The sequence below is a fragment of the Lycorma delicatula genome, chromosome 4, assembly GCF_047948215.1.
Source record: "Lycorma delicatula isolate Av1 chromosome 4, ASM4794821v1, whole genome shotgun sequence".
Lineage (NCBI taxonomy): Eukaryota > Metazoa > Arthropoda > Insecta > Hemiptera > Fulgoridae > Lycorma > Lycorma delicatula.
In genome coordinates this window covers 42,099,221-42,120,516 of record NC_134458.1, presented here as the reverse complement: position 1 = coordinate 42,120,516, position 21,296 = coordinate 42,099,221, and the positions used below count along the sequence as shown (strand labels likewise).

At 29.4% G+C, this 21,296-nt stretch overlaps 1 protein-coding gene across 1 annotated transcript in view; it reads right to left on the bottom strand.

The window, feature by feature from the left end:
• The window catches only part of LOC142322837 (CUE domain-containing protein 2), a 39,197-nt gene extending 18,402 nt beyond the window's left edge, over positions 1 to 20,795 (bottom strand). The window contains exons 1-5 of the mRNA XM_075361909.1: positions 20,688 to 20,795; positions 16,062 to 16,165; positions 8,886 to 9,097; positions 4,050 to 4,252; positions 2,954 to 3,133 (exon numbers count right to left, since the gene is read on the bottom strand). Of these exons, the coding sequence (XP_075218024.1) occupies positions 2,954 to 3,133; positions 4,050 to 4,252; positions 8,886 to 9,097; positions 16,062 to 16,153 (687 nt within the window). The 5' untranslated portion in view covers positions 16,154 to 16,165; positions 20,688 to 20,795. The remainder of the gene's footprint in view (positions 1 to 2,953; positions 3,134 to 4,049; positions 4,253 to 8,885; positions 9,098 to 16,061; positions 16,166 to 20,687) is intronic.
• Positions 20,796 to 21,296: the final 501 nt, after the last annotated feature.

The window sequence follows — 21,296 nt, the reverse complement described above, 5'->3', positions numbered from 1 at the left end:
GAGGATTTGAAACACGAAGATAAGTCAAAATTTTCCATAAGTCAAATCTTGGTACTCATTAAAATAGGTAGCTTTCTTATGAAATCTACCTAAAAAAATAATACACGTTTCAAACAGATAGGTGAAAACTACACAAATTTACTGAACTTCTATTTTTAAGAAAGGCTTAAAAAAGAAAGGCACAGGTTTATACCTGTGATAATATTTATAAACTGTTTGGATTTTGATAATGCATCTTTTAGAGAGAAATAATTTAATAAATGTTGTAATTATATTAAACAAATAAGTAGAAAATTATTTTGGTAAGAAGAGCTTTTGGAAAATAAAAAAATTAATCAATTAGTTTTTATAGGGTCTAAAAAATAAAAAATTGTAATTAAAAAACACGACTGCCAAAAAATAAAAAAGAATAAATAACCCGAGCCAAAAAAATCACAATAAATCAAACTAAAAAAAAGAAAACAAGGTATGGAGATAAAGGACTAAACATTTATTTAATTAAATAAAATAATGGGGGCTCTTTAATATAAAACAATTACTATTCAGAGCCACCTGACTGCATTAAATATTTTCTTAGAAGGTCAAAATTTTCTTATCGATGTAAGACCTGGTGAGAACTTAATCATTAGACAACTTTAATTACCTACTATTTCTACAACATGAAAAATATATTTAAACAAATTATAACTGTCTGAAAGTTGATTGGTTACCCATTATTTTATTTAACAAAATACTGCAAAATGATGTTTAGTCCTTTATTTCCATACCTTGTGTGTTTTTTTTTTTTTAGTTTAATTTATTGTAGTTTTTTTTAGTTCACTTTCTTTATTTTTTGGCAGTCATGTTTTTTAATTATTATAATTACTTTTATTATTTAATACATTTTAGTGACCATCGAGAAAAATTCACGATTCGAAAACTTATGGATATAACGTACTTAACATACTGAGCCAAATGAAGAAACTGTAAACATTTCAATTTATTTATTTAACTGGTGAATACCAATCTAAATTCGCAGATTTCTAAAGCAATTGAGTTTCCTCAAAAGACTTTTTATTGTGCAGATCATATACTAATTTTCTAGGATCTAAACAACTAATGGCTAAACTCTCCAATTGTCTCACACTACTCAGTGCTAGCTAGGCAATGAGTTGACAATAGTGAGCTCGATCCTCAATCCAATGCCAACAGCATTACCTCTAATCATACTGTCATCAAACTCTACAAAGATCATTTGTGGCAGCTCACCAGCCACAAGCTGGTCTCGGCATAGCGTAGGCCACTCAATTTTTCTGAGTATATCAGTTAATTTTTGTTCTGATTTGGATCCTCGTGATTTTGTGTTATACTAGCAAATACCCCATTTGAATTTTGAAAATTGGAAGATTGATTGTGAAGATATAACAAAATTTCTGAATAACCATGATATGTTAGGTTGAGAGTGTACCTGATGCATGCTACAGTTAGCCTTCAACCTACTGACAAATACCCTGTTTGAATTTTGAAAATCAGACGATTGTTTGCAGATCCCACTGCACCTCCAAGAACAGCGCTCCAGAAGCACCCTGTTTTTTACCAGTTAATGGTGATGATTGGTCTAGCCTCGCACAAAGTGCTTGTATTAGCTTACCACTCTAGCCTCACACACAGTCCCCACAGGAAGCCCATTATTATTAAACAGAATTTTTTTAAATTTGTTAAATATTATTTTATTTATTTAATGTAACTTTAATTTTATTATTTTTGTAATTTAAATTTGTTAAATATTACTTTATTTTATTTAATGTAACTTTAATTTTATTATTTTTATAATTTTATTCATTTCACGGATTTGAATCATTCACTTCTAACCCCGCTAACACAGTGATAATTCAAATCAATAAAGTTTGTGCTTCAAACCGGCAAATTTCCACTAGTACATACATTTATATATATATATATATATATATATATATATTTATACATATTTCAAAGACAAAAGTATAAAAACCGCTTACCAAAGAGTACAGAATTCGATAATGCTTCTTACCTTATGCTTATTATTTTTTTCTAATAGCACTTTCGAGGTTTTCCCTCATCATCAGTTAAACTTTCTCTTCCAAATCACATATTAAATTCAATATTAAAAATAAAATTTAATTTTTTTTTATTAAATTATTATTTTTTTATTGAGGGGAATATGGACAAATACAATAACAAAAGAATTGTTTTTGCCAATTTAATAATCATATTTATATAGCCTATGACACTCCTGGAAACCTAAGGATTCCAACTAAGGGTTATATACCTAAATCGGTTCGGCCATTGAGCTGATACGGTGGAACATACACCCTAAAAACATTAACTCCTTTTTGGGCAGTTGTGTAAAAAGAAGTTAACCACAAACTACTCCTTCTTTCCTGAGTCATACATCTAACCTGTAAGCTGAACAGAAGTCAATATAAATATAAAATAGTTATTTAATAATGTCTTATAGTATGCTTAATTATAATTTATGCTTTTCATTTTTAAATATACAGCATTTGATGGTGTAGTAATCTTAGTTGTAACCTCTGTAAAAGCAGTCAGTTCCTTTGAAGACTCAAACATGATAATTCTGGCTCAAATATGTTACACTAGATTGTTTGCCTAATCATATTTAGATACACTATATAATAATATATATAAGAAGCTTACTTCTTTGTTGCAGTCACAAACTGCTTTACATATAATGAGTACATATGTAAATGTTCACCTGTTATTCACTTTACATTAACCCAAACTTTATGGAGTTGAGGTAATAACTAAGGTTTTCTGAAATATGAGATATCACCTTAATTCTCTGCAATAGAAAAGACATTCTAAATCAGGCTCAACAAGTTAAGTTAACAGGCTCAGAAAGTGAACGGGAGAAAGCAGAGAACAAACATTTTTGTTGAATTTTTAAATAATATAAACAAACAATCTATAATACCTGCAATATGTTAGTGGATGGTGTTAAGCTTTGACCAGCTTCTTGTCTATGAAGAACAATCTGGGCAGCTTTTGCTATATCACCATTAGCAATAGCTAAACAGTGACGAACCTCCAATGCACATACTGTAGGAAACATCTCGCACAGTAATTGAGCCTGTCGGGAAATGCACTGAGGATCCTAGAAAAGTAATGATTAAAATTACCATTAGGTCTTAATGCTTACCATTCCAAAGCCATAATAATACAGCTATATATATATATATATAAGTTCAATATATTTTTACAAGGGCTAAGAACCTTACAAGGCATCTTTGCCTTTCCTAAAAAATTGAAGATTCATACTACTGTACTCTGTTGTTTCTGAATGTTTTTAGATGATTTTAGCTGAATTCTACCACATGAAGTAGTCTACTAAATGAAGTTTTGCCAGTGGTATTTTTCCTTATTTTAGATTAAAAAAAAAAAAAAAAACCCAGTTAATCACATATTAAATAAACCAAAGTATACCTTCTAAAAAGAACTTCTTAAAGTACATCACACCTAAGAGCAGATTAAGTTGTTTCCTCCTAACAAGATATTAACTTATTTTGTCATGTTGGTGAATGATTATTTCATTCATTTTTGTATCTTATCCAGAAAATTTATTGTTCTGTTCTTTACTGTTTCACTGTAAATTTCAGTCTATTATACAAATTTATTTCAAATTATTAATTTAAGCATTAATCTTATCTCTTATGTATTAATACAAAATATTTTCAATAGTCATTTATATATCAAACCCATATAATGAGTATTTTTATATATTTAATCTGTATATGAATATGAACATACATTCTCTTAGGCATTTTATGTAAAGAACACTTGCGGTATAAAAAAAGGTTTAAATTAAAATACAATAGATATATGAATAATATATGAAATATTAAATATAATTAGATCAACAGGATCACGTCAAAATTACCATTCTATAATCCCATACACAAGTTTTGATATTGTGGAGAGAACTGATCATCTAAAAAAAATAAAAATATGTCTTCTTCAATCTACCATATTTCATTAAAAAAAAAAAAATAATAATAATCAGACTAATATACCTCTTGATTGTAGAATTCTCCACTACTATCAGAACTATAGCTTCCATCAGAAGTCTCTGACAGAAGATGCTTTCGCTTATGTTTAAATGACAGATTACTTTCAACACTGACAGAGCTGCATTCAGAGGAAGAATTGTGATTTCTTCTAGTTACTGATAATGGAAGAATCATTTCAGAAAGTTGATGTTCTATTTGATTGTCATCTATTAACATAAAAAAAATATACGGTTGTCACAAAAATAAAACATCAGTATAACTGATTCAAAATTGATTAAAAGTGTGAATGAATAATAATTTTTAAGCATGGTGTGAGGGTATTTCAACATAACTGAGAGGAATTTTTGTGCACTTTCATAACAATCAATGAAGATATAAACCTTTTGTGACCTGAAACCAAGGAACAGTCAAAACAGTAGGTTACTGTTAGGGAACTTGCTCCAAATAAGGTGAAAAAAACATCAGCAGGGAAAAGGATGGCTACTATCTCTTGGGATGATTGTGGGATAATCTTCACTGACTTTCTGGAGAATGGTAAAACGATAACTGGACAATATTAAGTATCTTCTCAGAATCATCTACATTAGGAAATAAAGAAATCTAAAAATAGAAATATTTGTATGAAATATCTTCAAAATGTTTAATTACTTCACACTTCTAAATGTAATTGAATTAATCCAGCCAGTTGGTCAAGGTGTATTGAAAGCAAAATTTTTAAATCTACTCAAGATTTATTTTTTAAGTATACTATATATACATATATATATATATATATATATATATATATATAAAAATATGATATACAATTCTTCTGTTGGAAACCTAACAGTTACAAATACTACTCACTTAGTAGTCAAAAAAGAAGTCCAAAGAGACCATCTTAAAAAAAAATATGGATAAAGAATCATAGATAATAAGATGATACGGTTGACATTCACATTACAGAAAACAAAAGTGAATCTTTTCTTGAAGTTTAACTAGTGATTCATGTACAGGTGTTCAACTTAAAAGAGGCCCTATCACTTAGTTTAGTATACAGATAATAGTTTTTAATAAACACATACAAAATAATTTACAGAAGGTGTAGAAAATTATGTTCATTTGTTTCTAGGCAATTGTCAACATGTTTAACCATGTTCCTCATCTTGTTAACTGTACCCTGTCTATTTCCTGGATATGGTAATGTTTGTCTTCAATTCCTGTAGGATGTGTGGACTGCTCCTAGAAACAATTTCTTTTAAGTAGTCCCACAGAAAGAAGACTGGAATAGTCAGATCATGGGATCTTGGTGGCCACAACCCTTTAGAAATGATTCTTCCACCGAAAAAATCCTGTAGCATCCACATAGTAGGGCAAGCTGTATGGCAAGTAGCGCTGTCCTATTGCAAACAGCAGTCACACTCATCTTCCTGCAGTAAGGCTATGAACTGCTGGATAATTTCTTGGTAGATGGCAGCATCCAGTTTTTAAAAAAAAGAAAAGAGGGTCCTATTATTCATTGTATTGAAACCGCCCACCATACAACTACTTTTTGTGGGTGTAGAGGAGATCTAAAGAAAAAGTGTGGGTTTTCAGTATCCAAGGTCTGGTAGTTCTAACCCAACAGGTAGGTCTAGTGGTGAACGTGTCTTCACAAATAAGCTGATTTGGAAGTTGAGAGTTCCATCAAGTCCTAGTAAAGGCAGTTATTTTTATACAGATTTGAATACTAGATCATGGATACTGGTATTCTTTGGTGGTTTGGTTCCAATTAGCCACACATTTCAGAAATGATCGATCTGAGGCTGTGCAAGACTACACTTCACTTACACTCATATATATCATCCTCTGAAGTAATAACTGACTGTAATTCCCAGGGGCTAAACAGGAAAAAGGAGGAAGTCCAATAGTTCTGACTATTATTAACATACCTACCAAGGTGAAACAAACCACTCTTCATCTGTGAAAAACACTTATCTAAAATGCCAATGATACTCTAATGAAGTTCTTGAACTGTAGACAGTAATGAATCCTTATAACATTATCAGCATTAGTTAGTTCATGGAAAACCTGGATTGAACATGGATAACACTTTAGCATTCTCCTCACTGCAGTGTGGGTTGAATCTAGTGAAATGTTCATTTCCCACCTCAGTCTATGCAATGATTTATGAGATCTAGTAACTGCCACTTTAATGTCCTATACAACCTGCATCATTAAAACTGACCTGTGACGGGCACATTTCTGGTCTAACACCGAACCTGTTTCATGAAATTTTTAACTAAGTTCTGATAACACTTTTCATGGTGCTTCCTTTTTAAATTTCTTCCTGAACTTTCACAGACTCACAACATGAGATTTCATCTCTAAATAACTTACCATCACAAATACTAGTTCTTCAAGAGTTAATTGCATTTTAACAAACAATACCACACAATTATGCAACCTCCAAAGCCAATGCTAGACACAGACTGACAATAATCAAATGTACAGGCAATAAACAGACTTACCTACTCCAGCTCCAGTTATACAATATCTTCCATATTACTTTACCCATCTCACACCAATATACGCATTTAGTATAAACTACAAAATGATGGGGCCTCTTTTAAGTTAAACAGGCCTGTATAATATAATACAATAGTTAGGAAGTATGCATAAATGGTTAAATAAAAAAGAAAATTTGGTTAGCCAGGAAGTACTTAATGATGAAGAAACTGTACAACTCATTTGTACACAGGTAAATGAATGCAGCTACTAACCAAGCTCACATACCACAAACAATCCTCTACCACAGTATTACTATAACTTATGTAGAAGTATTGCTTGAATATCAAAATCAATAAAACCTAAGAAATTTATCAAAATGCAATTAAAAGTAGGATTAATCAAAATAAATATTTATTATATCTTAAATAACTAAAAGAAGTAAATGCATTTTATTATTTGAACTAAGTACAGTACATTATAATAATATGTGCTTCTCATTAGTTTAATACCACAGCTAATTTTTTTTTCACAAGGAAAATTTAATAAACATTATGTAAGTGAAACAATATTAGACAAGTTTCATAGAAAAAAATAAAGAAACAATTCAATTAGTTAATTATTTAAAAGCATTTGCAAAATTTTCATTAGAAAAAACTGTAAAAAAAAGTTCAGAGAAAATTTCATAACTATTTATTTCACAAGATGATCCAGTTGTGTATACATCAAGAAAATATTTATATCCAAAAACAAATTTATTAAATATATTTAGATTTCATTTTCCGTATCAATAAGGTACAAATTTTGACTTATATTATTAAAGAATACAACTAGTTTTTTTTTGTAAAATTTAAAGGTAGGTATTTGTAATAAATTACTAGAACATATTCCTCACAAGTAATAACAGAATACAATGCACATAGATTTTATAACTGCTCATCAGGAAATTACTTTGTTAGGAGTAATAATTATGATGTTTGAAAAAATAAATAATAATCTATAAAATATATTAAAAAATGATTATCAATAGAGAAATAAAAGATGAAAATATATGCCATAATTAGGCGATAAAAACTGACAAAAATAGTTGTTTATTGTTAAAAATAGTAAATTCCTGTATAACACTATAACCTTGCTTCATTTAGAGAACAATTGTGCTTTATGAAAACAGATTTCATGACCTCAGTCTAGCCACACCCTAGCAATGAGTAGGAGCTAGTGAGCATTAACCTTCAGAGAATTTCTATCCCTATCAATATAATTGAATACAATTTATTAATGGTTTAAGACATGACCTTCACTTAATACATTCATAATAATTGTGAAATATAGCTATCACATTAATAAACTGAATTTGTAGACTAATAAAATATTATCTTTGTAATGATAAAACTATTTTTTCTACAAAACATTAACACTTTTAATAAGAAAAGTTTTTTTTTATATACTAGGCTGATTATTAAAATTAATTAAACAAGAAATAAAACATAATTTTTTTTATATATCAATACTTAAACATTTAAAATAACTCTTTACACAGATTGCAATTATAACCTTTAAATGTACATTAATTAGGTATACCATTATCTGTAGGTAAGAGTACTTACCTCCAAGTAAATGAACCTCTCTAGAGTATTCTGTACAGAATTTTCATGTTTACCTATCTATATCTGTTCATAAAGAACAGATTTAGGTTTATGTTAACCTATATCTGTTCATGTTTGATAGCTGTTCAAAGCAATTCATTTATAATAATTGTTTTAGAAAGAACTTGTCTTCATTAAATGTAAAATTCCACCAATTAATATTCTAAAATAGCAGCTCAGTAAATCATTTAAACTTTTTGAATGCAAGTGATAAGTGTAAAATTTCAATATTACAACCAACATAAAAACTTTCCAAAATCATATGAACCATTTGAGAAATTTTTAAAATATGCATTTTAACAGAAATAATTTACTCAAGCAAAGGGTAAACTATTTAAAAAAAAGATTGTACAAAACATCAGAATCTCATAGTTTTGTTATTTTACTTAACACTAAAAATCTGTCCCAACCATAAAAGAATTATGTGTATATATATATTTATATTAACAAGTAAGTAGTCCTGGAAGGGCAAAATTATTACAACAATTTTTAGATAAATTTCTAAACTGAGAAACAAAAATATTTTTCTTTGGTACCAGTTTACAGCATTTTTTCAACATTAAAATATTACAAAAAGAAAATTCACCTACATTTCACAACTTACTCTTAGAATTAAAACATATATGACCAATAAAGAAATTGCATTTAAAAAACCACAAAGAAATTAATTAAAACTTACATTTTTTACTTATCTAAATTTATCCTACATTAAGGAACGTAAAAATACCATTATCACGTTTCTGTCTAAGAGTTGCTTCCAATTCAAACATCCACAAACAAACATCAGGTAAGCTAATAGTGGAGAACTCAGGAAAATAGGCAGCCATCATTTCACAGAAACCTTCAGCATCAAAAGCACCTTCCACTTCACCACTCTGTTCTCCTCCAAGTTCCTCCAAGATACTTACCACATAGCTCAGAACTATCTCATCAATTGAGCTGGAAAGAGAAAGAAATCCAGTATTAAGTAAAAATGAATCATAAATTTCTTACGAACAAGGAGAAATAAAATTATTCCATGTCTAGTATCATACAAAATAAACAAGAGTGCAGCATAAGCATGGATAAACAGCAACATTTATGTTCAGCATAATGAGCGGTGTCGCTCCAAACAAATTGGCAACTATTTTACAAGCATTTCTGAAAATAGCGTACATGGGTGTATCAGTTATTTTACTATAAACTAATGGTAGCATAAAAAGTAACATAAAATTATGCAACAAACTAAGGAAATCGAAGACAAAGACCACTGGAATGATTTAGTATACATACAGAAACAAAGCAATGAGCCACACAAAGTGTTTTTAGTATCGCACCACATTTTAGGAGAGGCAGAAATCACTGGAAGATAGATCAAGGTGAATCTCCGTGAACACAAATACCCAAAAAATGTAAACAAAATTATGCAGTTAATGCATGGGGATCATTAAGATTATATAAAGGAAATATCTTATAGAATCTATGTACAACTGGAACATCTATGTTATGTTTTAATAATGCAATGTGTCACCACCAATTTAATGCCCAGGCTTCTAAATCCTGGGCAGAAGGAGCACAAACTCAAAATCTGTCACGATCTCCTGGGATAACCCAAATTTTATGTTCAGGGACATTAGCAGCCATGATTTAGTGAATAAGAAATCATCATAGAGAAACACTATAAAACTAGTTGAATGCAAAGCAGATCAGGAATGCAACCAATAGAATGTTTATCTTTTTTTAACATCTGCGCCTTTCTGCATTGTGAATTTACTCCTAATGGTTAGATTATCAATGCCGAGTCTCACTGTAACATTCCGAGGCACAAACAAAGGAAACCATTTGACACAAACTGGACCTGAGACAGGACGGGTACTCTGTCACTAGAATGTTCCTGCCCATACAGCTTAAAAAACATGAGAGGTTTTGACCACAACAACATAATTGTTACTACATTCTCTGTATTTGGAGATTCGGCCTCCTTGATTTTTTCTCATCTCCATAATGAAGCTGAATCTGAAGGATCATTATTTTGACATCATACAAGAAATTGTTGAATTGCCAAGTGATTGACAAACTTAAAGTACAGGACTTCCTTACAGCATTTCATCAGTGACAGAAGCACTGGAACTAATTTATCACTGCACAATGGGATGATATGAAGTTTACGTCAGATACTATTTTTTTTTTAAACATGCATACTCTTGGAATTTTTTTTATCACACCTCTAGAATTTCTTTACAATAATAATTATGACATATATACTTATAATCACATTATTTATACAGATATTTCATAAAACCTTTTTCTTGTTTAAAACGACCTTAAGCCTTTTTTTTTTAATGATTTACATTCAAAATCATATTTGTTTAAAATAAACCACGCTGACCACATATAACAATAATTTTTGTTTTGAAATTCTGAACGAGTAAACTTTCTGATCATTTTCTGATTGTAAAATAAATTAATTGTGTAAATATAATCTATACAGAAGCTGTTAATATAATAAAAATAAAGAATTGAAAAATTGCTATAATAATTAACTGATTACTATGTATTATTTCATGGGAAAGGAAATGGAATTATAAACAATTTTCAGTTACTCAGATTTATTAAAAGCATATCCATACTATAAGTCTTAATGTATTACACAATTAAGAATATACATTATACAGTCAAACTGGTGGTTTTATATGTTTCTGACCTAAAAAAAAGAAAATAAATACATAAAATAGGTCAAAGAATAATCGTTAACACAATGGTTATGAATAGTTGTCAAAAAATACTTTTTTAGGATTTGCATAAATTTATTCAGTTAAACTGGAAATAAACACAATTCTAAAGTTTGATGAGAATTTAATTCTGAGAAAATTGATGTAAGTAAATGTGAATGAAAAATATATAATTTCTTTCTATTTTATTAAAACAAAAAAAACAAAAATGTGACAGAAAAAATCTTCAATATTTAACCAAAAGAGAATTTTGTTTGATATAATAAACAAACGATTACAGCAAAAAAATTAACTACTAAAAATACCATATTATAAACTTACAATTATACATATCATTAAAAACATACACTCACTACTAACACATCACTCCATTCAATACACCATGTTATATTTAAGTATGGAAACAGCTTTATACTACATATCTGAGAAGTATTTGGAAGCAGAAAGAAATGGGGTTCTACATAGTTTAAAAATTTAAAAAAAATCAGCATTATGGTGGGGTTTTAATTTTTGTCTGTTACCTTAAATCAAACTTAATTTTTTTTAAATAGGAAAGTGGACATATGATACACGATTTTGATTTAAAATTTTACAAGAAAAACAATGGCAAACCCCGTTTTTCTGTTAATTCCTTCCTTATCGCGTTATAAGCATTCAAAGTTGCAATGATGGAAAAATCATACAAACAATAAAATGAGGTAAAACACGCTGCATGAACAATTTTATTGCGTCTTACACTCATAATGCATACAATAACAAACTTTAAACAGTGCTATAATATTGATAACAATAAACAATAACTAATAATTAACACAACAACCTTAAATGGCTACATCAATTGATATTTACTTAAATAATGAATATTACAATATTTATTTAAAATGTTACATAATTATTTTTAAAAGTAAATTACTAATAAAATAAATTTTGAAAGCATACCATTCTATAATAAATGTTCTGCAGCTTGGCAGTGTGCTAGCGTCAAGTAATATCCGTTTATAACTTGTAACATGTCTGTGGTACACAGACAGATTCATCAATTATTCCTCTTTTCAATTCCTCAATATCTGCAGATTTTGCTTTGTAAAAATTATGTTTCATGTACCCCCTCCCTAAAAAAGTAATCCTGAAGACAGGTCTGGGGACCTGGCAGGCCATTCTATGGCTCCTCTATGACCATCTAACAATTTGGAAATTGTTCATTTAAAATTTGCCGTGCCTTTAGATAATAACAAGGTGGTGCCCCATCTTGCTGAAACCATACATTATTATTTAATTCTTGTCCAACATTTTCTCTTATATTTGGTAAAATTCCATCAACTAACAAGCCTGCAGTAAGTCTCCTGTAAGACTGTCATCTAAAATAAAAGAGCCTACAATACGATGACCAACGATTCCCCTCCAAATGTTCACTTTCTGAGGGTGCTGTGTATGAGCTTCCAACATCTATCTGGGATTATTATTGCTCTATATCAAAGGTGTTGCTTATTCACATGGCCATCAAACATAAAAGTCATTTTATCAGTAATTATTATTGAATTAGACAAATTTGTGTCCATCTCATTTTTACATTATAACATCACAATACTCAACTCAGCTGCCAATCAAAATCATCTACCAAAAGTTCTTGCACCAGGTATAGCTTATAAGAGTGAAATTTATTTCTTTTAAGGATTGAACGTAAAAATAACTGATGTCATGTTGGATATAACTTTCTGAATCAATGAATAAGGGTCTTTAACACAGGTCTACAATACATCTAATGACTTAGCATCAGTTGTGACAATTCTTGGTTTACCAATGTGAGGACGATTCTTTGCAGTACCAGTTTCTTCAAATCGCTGTACTGTTTTCATTACAGTTGATTTACTTATTGATTCTGTTTGGAAATTTATTAAATAAATCATATACTTCTTGTTAAGGCTCTGTCACCAAACCCATACATCATCAATAGAGTTATTCTTTAAGTTTCACTTAAAGAAGACATTGTTATTTGAAGATTTAATAGTTAATAAAAGTAAATAAATGAATGAGGAAAATAATAATAAAACATTCACAAAAAAAAATAAATTTAATCAATAGCATACAACTAAATTTGTAATACATTTTTAAGTAAATATTTCCAGCCGATCTGTTTTTTTCATTTATGATAAGGTCACAAATATCAGCTGATATTAATATTGAAAGTTAATTTTTATTTAGAATATAATATCAGTTGACATAGCCATTTAATTTGTTGTTGTGTTTTTAATTATTAGTAATTGTTTATTATTATTATTATTATTATAGCACTGTTTAAAGTTTATTATTGTATGTATTATGAATGTAAAATGCAATAAAAATGTTCACGCAGCACATTTTTCCTTGTTTTATTGTTTGCACAATTTTTCCATCATGGCAAATTTGAAAGCTTATAACTTTATAACAAAAACATTAACAGAAAAACAGGTTTAAACATTGTTTTTCTCATAAAATTTTAAATCGAAATCATGTGTCATATGTTCACCTTCCTATTTAAAAAAATTAAGTTTGATTCAATACGGCAGCTCCAAAATGGCGGGCAAAAATTAAAAACCCACCATAATGCACAATTTTTTTATGAGGGTGAATCAAATATAGAGTAATTTTTTTTTTATAAATTTAATGATTAATAATATACACAATTCATCCACTCATCATTTCTCTATAACTTTTCCTGCATGATCTACACACTTTTGCCAAGAATTTGGAAGCTTGAATATTCCTTGTTCATTAAAAGTTTGAGGACGAGTCATCAACCAATTGCGCACGCTCTCCTCGATGTCTCCATTGTTTTTGAATAATTCCTCTCCAAGCAATTCTTTCAAGGGCACAAATAAGAAATAGTCACAGGGGGACAAATCTGGATTGTAGGGAGGTTGGCACTTTTTCCAATTTATCCCTTGTCAAAATCGCGGAATGCGGCCTGGAGTTGTCATGGAGAAGGATGACATCTCTGATGCCTTTTGTTGACTGTAGCTGCTGGCAATAGTAAGCCACATTCACTGTTCATTGCCTGTGGAGAAAATCAATGAGTAAAACTCGCCTTGAGTCAAAAAATCATTGCACGAACTTGGTTGTGAATCTGGTCACCATATCCCCCCCCACCTGATCAAAGCCCTGATGAGGTTTAACAGCAAAATTACTGTTTAAATTTGATTCACTCTCGTAACTATGTAGAACCCCATTTCTTTCTGCCTCCAAATACTTCTCAGAAATGCAGTATAAAGCTATTTCCATACTTAAATATCACCCTGTAGAACTTCTGTATTGTATCAGGATTGATTCATATTAATTCCTGAGCATTGTAAATTCTCATCATAAACTACTCCCTTGTATTAACTTTTGATTTATAGATTTAATTTTTAGTATGTTCTCACAGGTTGTAATTCAGTAGTGTTAAGTCTGATGATCACACAATCCATTTAATAGGACTGCCACGACCATTTCAACTGTTTAAACAAGTTATAATCAAGTAAACCCTAGCTTTTTCATAAAATGTGGAAACAAACCATCAAGCTGGAATATCATTTGCTGTCTTGGCAGTGGTACATCTTCTAAAAACGGAGGCAAGATACTTTCATGAAATTTAAATACAAATTTCTTCTTAGGTGTTCATGAAAAATGAATGATAATAATTTTGTTACAAATAATAACAAACCAAAAATTAATACGAAATCATGCTGAAAACTAGTTACTGATGCACCATGTGGATTTTCAATTTTCTTTTTAATTATTTTGTGATTATTAAAACCAATTCTTGAAATAATTGCCTTGTCGATAAATTAAACAGAGCTCGTTTTATGAGTATCTTAAAGCCAATGACATAAATTTAATATAGATACAAAACCCCCACATAGTAATATTTTAACCTTCTGCAAGCGCAATGGGTAAAACTTTTCTTGCCAAGTATTTGCCATACTTTAACATACAACAAACAAATCAGAAATTTGTCCAATCCTAAGAACTATCTACATTGAACATCCTAAATCACAATTTTTATTTCATCATGAAACTGTTCTTGGCATTTAACAGAATATAGGTTATGGAAATGAGCCAGCTTTATGTAAACACAAATAATAAAAAAAAAGGTTTGCTTTGAACTCCTCCTGTTGGATCATTTTTTATACTAATGATATGTACCTAACATACATGCTTTAATTACAAAACTTATGTTAATGTACTCTTCATTAAAAAAATGAAAAGGGATTTTTAGGTAATATTCACACACAGTATTTTATTCAACTCTATTAACTTATAAATATATTCAAACACAATATTTAAACTGTTATTCAAAACACAAAAGCTAAATTGATGATCATCTGCTATTATTGTCATCTTAGGAAATGGAACAATTCTAAATTAATTTAATTCAATTTAAAGACTGCTATTAAAATAGTATTTTATTTTATTTCTCTTTTTTTTAAATCTTGTATAATTATGTTTTTACAATAAGCATTATCAACAAACAAAAAAATTTGGTTCAATTTAAAATTGGAACATATTTCTGGGTCCCATTTTTGTTTTAAGGTTGAAAAACATAAAACCACTCATTTTTCCCTATAATTTGTCTCAAGATTTTTCAGCACAGCTTCGTTTTACTGCTGAAGTAAATTATGACAAATTGTTTTTCTAAACTTGAAAACAAAGTTTTCAGACCTATTTTTTTATTTTCACCAGAAGATATCCTGATATTATCTCAATTTCTTTGTGAGACACATGTATATGAACCAATATGACAATCTGAGTGTCATGCTTTCAGTAAATTTTGAATCAATAAATAATCAAGATTTTTCTTTATTACAATTCTTTTCAATTGAAAAATAAAACTATCCCTTTTTCTACATTTGTAAATAACAAGGAATCCATTAATAAGCTTTAATTACTTTTCACAATAATACAAAAGTCTTTATAAACCCAGGTTGGTCTATATTAAAACAAAATACATGCTGCTGTTTTTCTTAACAATTAAAAATCAAAATTGAAATCTGTATTCACCAATCATGGTCAACATAATTTTTCTAAATTCATCAGTTTTATAATTTAATACAAAGTATTCTACATTTACTGTTTACAAAAACATCTGTACTCTGCTAACGAAGATTAAATAGTCATTTAATCAATTAAATAATTTTTTACGGATATAAAAATTATTTAAAAAATAAAAATCCTACCTGAACTGAGCACTTGGGATATGTTTCCGAAGGAAATTGAATAAAGATTCTTTCACAATGTCTTCTTTATCAACAATAGATGGATTACTCATGGTGAAAGATGCCTGAAACGTTACAACTGCATGAATCATGTTTTCATAAATTTAAGATCATATAACTTATTACAAAAATATATAGCTACATTCTACAGTTACACACACATACACACACCCCAATCCACTTTATTTGCAAGACAATAAATTTCTGAAAAGGAGATTACATATTGGAAAGTACAAACAGTATTGATTTAACTTGAATTTGGTACATTAAAACTCTACATATTTTTTTAAGTGGAAATATGTTTAAGATATGGGTATTTTTCTTCTTGTAACATATTTTGCAATCCTTATGCTGAGCTTGAAACGTAAAAAGAGAATAACACAGAATGAATCAAAAGAAGGATATGAAACGGGCATGTCACCTGAGAAAAAGACAGATAGAAGAAAGAAAATAAAAACTACAGATACAGACCAATGACAGTACTTATCGGTTATATGGGACCCCTACTGAAATCCAATTGTTTTTTGCATTTTCCTTGTTCTAGTAATTCTACATCATTTACCTATATATAATTTGTATATTTAATGTTAATTAGACGAAGTTAGTGGGCACAGATTGTGTTTGATTAGGTTAAGTTGATTTTTTTTTTTTTGTCTTCAGTCCTGTTTTGATGCAGCTCTCCAAGATTCCCTATCTAGTGCGTTAAGTTGATATACATGTGTGATTCGTCATTACATGGAATCAACATAATCTAATCAAACATAACCTACACTCGCTAACCTCATCTGATTAATGTTAAAAATAAAAATTAAATACAATCAGTTATACGTATTTTAAGTTTTACCGTGTCGAGTTGCGTACAAAGGTTATGTTCAGTAGGGGTCCTGTACAACCAATATGTACTGCAATGACCAGTAAATTACAAAGGAGGAATAGATGAAAGGAGCTTCCATGAAAACTGCATCTTTGAATAGTACGAAACAGAACACCTCAAAACAATGAATAAATTGATGTAACTACTAGCAGGCACAGCACCACCCATCTGGAAAAGTTATTGCGATATTGAAACAGCAGCACCAGGCAGATCCTTGTTGCCCACTACATGACACACAACCTAATATTATATGACTAAGGAAAAGTTTCCTTCAGAGGAAAGATGCACTGCAGCAGTCCATTGGTAACCACATAATGTTGAAAAGAGCAAACTTCTGCTGAACTTAAGTGAAAGAAAGACTGGCTGCAAATCAAGACCCACCTTACATAGTGTAATGTTTGCTTAATAGTCTGAGAAAATGTGTAACTAGAAGTAAAGAGAATCTTTACCTCTTGTAAAGCAGAGACATAAGTGTAGAAAATGGTAGAATGACTTATATACCACAGAAAAACACTGGATGGCAAAAATTTTATCAGAATAGAAAAAAGTTTGGGAAGAAATGTCACTGGATAAGATAATAAGCAGATACGTAATGAGATACGCCTGAAATAGGATACTGCTATTTTAAAAATAATGATGGAAGACATTAAAAACCCCAGTAAAATAAGGTTGGTTGCAGGTATTATTTCTTCTGTGACCACCAATTCTGGGTTACACATTTTTCAACTGACATTTTACACATTTTTCAATTTATTTTACATTGTTTATGTTTTAATGGTACAATAATTAAATTTTATGTCCTAAGATACTGCATAAATCTATGAGATGTCGTCCACACTCTTGCTAGGTTGCCAAGTACAAGTGACAAGATTTGTTTTTTTCCACCAGAATAGTTGAAATAATTTCTTACTAAATTCATTTTCTTATAAGTAATAAGTTTAAATTTTGTTCAATCTTCTTAATAATTTTCATACATTTTTGTTATTCTTAATATTTTTTAATAAAATTTATAAGTAATAAGAATTTTGTTCATTTTTAGAAATATGTATCACGCCAATCCAGTACAATTAATGAGGTATCAGCTTTAATAAATGAAATTTTAAGTCAGCAGAAGTGGAGGAGGTAAATATAACATATAAGATCCCTGGTTACAACCGATGCAGAATTGGACAGTCCCCACTCAGGAGTAAATCAATAGAGCTGATTAATAGGAAAATCCACTAACTGAATCTTAATAGATAAATAGCATGTAAATTAATCTGGCAGGAGAAAATTTTACTTTTCCACATTGTATTTAAACTACTTGGCCACACCCATTTTCTACATTTGCAGAGTAATACAAGGTTTTATTGTTTTTTGTCTAATACATGGTGCTTATTATGTAATGTTTTGTAGACTTATTTGGATTTTTTTATTAAAAAGAAGAGCATCTTCAAAATTTTTATTCTTTTTCTTTGTACCCCATACAAATTGAAAATGTAACTTGAAGAAATTGTTTAAAAAATTTATTTTTGGAATATATCATATAACATGATAAAAGAACCTCTGAGTTAACTGATAACACCACACTGAAAAGCTATTTTAAACCAGTTTAAAGAAACTGTTTCTTTTCACCATAAAGAAAGAGCAAGTGTAGCCATAGATAACCAATACGTCAGAGGATTGGTTATTTTACAGGTAGAACCTATTTTAGACTATTTGCAACAGGCTCGTATCCAAAGTAAGTAGTCAGTGAAACAAATTGAGTCATACAACAGCTTGATCCAGACTGCTAGCAGTTTGACAGAATGATTGTAAACTAGCACAAAAAACCCTTATGTGGGCCAAAGTAAAAGTAAATTGGACTAGTAAAGTATGTGCAGAAGACTGGAAAAGCATTATGTTTATAATGAGTTGTGATTTTACAGTCAGAAGCAAAATGTTGCATATACCTGCATTAAAAAAGGAATCGATTAAAAACATCACTAGTCCATACTCAAAGTTAAGAACTCAAAAATAAAAAGGTATTTTGAGGATAAATTTTTGACAGTTTTAAGTATTGGTTCGTTAGTACTAGTAAATTATATAAGTAAAATATTATAAGTAGATTACAAGACAGAAGTTAGCCATATAATTTTACAAACGTTTCTATAACAAAACTATTACAAGAAGATTTAGCAACATACTATACTGCCAAAATAGTCAAAAGTTTTAGAAGAATAAGGCATTCAAGTACTCCAGTGGCAGGCAACTCCCCTAATATTAATCCTACCAAAATCTAAGCAATAATGAACTGTACTATATAATCTGATCTCAATAAGCCAATAGCATAGGTAGTTTCACAAAAAAAAAGTTCGATATTAAATTTGCAATTTTATAACAACTGTAAATGTAAACACCCATATGGATGTTAATACTTTAGGAAAACAGGTTCATGAACAATAAAATACAGCATTTAACAAACATAATAGTGCAACATGACTGTCGGGTAAGATGCTTAATAAAAATACAGGTTTAGAAGAATGAAGATATCATTAAAGATGAACAACATCCCAGGGATCCCGTGTCAATAAATAAGTTATAATACAATTCATGCAAGTGATAACTTCAACTACTTAAAGTTTATATAAAGGATTGAAATTTTTGTTATATTTACTCATCAAGAAACCATGATTTTTCCAGGTTAAAAATATTTATTGTTAGAATGTCTAGTAAATGATTTACTGTTTTTAGAATGATTACGAACATCAAACCAGCAACTATGGAATACTGCAAAACTCAGAATCAGATATAATTCAAGATAGTAACTTTTATTAGGATTTGAATACCTGTGTAATTGGTTTTCTTTGACTGTTAGGCTTCATCAGCATCTCCTTGGGCGTGATTGGTCTGAGAATTAACAAAACCTTTGAAATTACAATTTGGTTAACAGATATTATATAGGCACTATACTTTCACAATAAAAAATTATTAGTTAAATAAATAATTTCCCATCTTTGATAACAATGAAGAATCCTGGATACCATAATAAAAATTGCTAAGTTATGCACCAAGTTTCAATCTAAGAGAACTATAAACAGAAAACTAATTAATTCCCCACTAATGAAAATAATTTTCGTTACTGATAAATTTGAAATGACTAACAACAAAAAAAATCAAAACTACGAGATGGAAGACACACTCTGACAAACAAAACAAATACTGCAGCAATGTTGACTTTCATTTTTTGACAGATAATAACAAAATAACTTGAGATTTATTCTAAAACAAATACGATAATGAAATTCTGACGCAATTTTTAAAAACAGGCTAATACCATAAGAGATTTAAACAATACAAAAACCACCTTCTTAATGTAAATAAACAAACCTTTAGATAAAGCGTTAACAATTACTCGGTAAACGTACTCTTTTAACTATATTAATGAATATAGTATTAATAAACAGTCAATTCAACTAAGAATTTAATTTAAGACCATCCATCTAATACTGTGTCTAATGGTGAGCCAATTCTTAGACTTTTTAACGTAACTGTTTAACTCTAACAATAATTAATTTAAAATCAACGTATTGATTTATGTAATGTTTACGAATACCTTCTGAAACCAACTGCAATAAAGCAATTTATTGTAGACTTATATACTATTACAATGAGTTCGGCAAAATGCTAATGTAGAGCACGTACTTACATAAATAGAAACTATTGGATTAAATAAATAAAAACGCTAAAATTACCTTTTATCAGTCCAGAAAGAGAAGTTAGAATTGTTTATATGAACGAAAAGCCGAAGAACCTAACGTTACAAAACGATCTGGCAGCAGCAGCAGCAAGCGCTTTCAGAGCTCCAACATTTGATACTAAATAAACGACAGAGAACGCAAAGAACACTTTTTACAATTTACACATCTAACATTATTTTTCGTCGAGGTAACTTAATGCAAACATTTTTAGAGAATAAATTGAAAAATATAAAGTGTAAAAGATTTATATTTCTTTTAAGGATTGTATATAACAATTCAAAAAGACTTTGCTACATAAATAGTATTAGGACTTAAAATCATGTGCTTATACTACAAATCACTATGTTCTAAACAAAAAGTAATGCAAATAGAACATAAATATTTCAAAAGATGATTAGGGAAAGATGAGAATCATCATCGCCCAGACAGACGTTGTTACGAGTAGCCTAAATGGTGGGCGCCAAATACAACTTTAAACTAATTCTGTTAGTTTCTGGCAATTTTTTACTATATATTCTTTTCCATATCAGCTGGTAAAGCAAGTTCTATATTCTTATTCTAACACAACGCTTTGTACAGAATTCCAAAAACAGTATAAAAAAA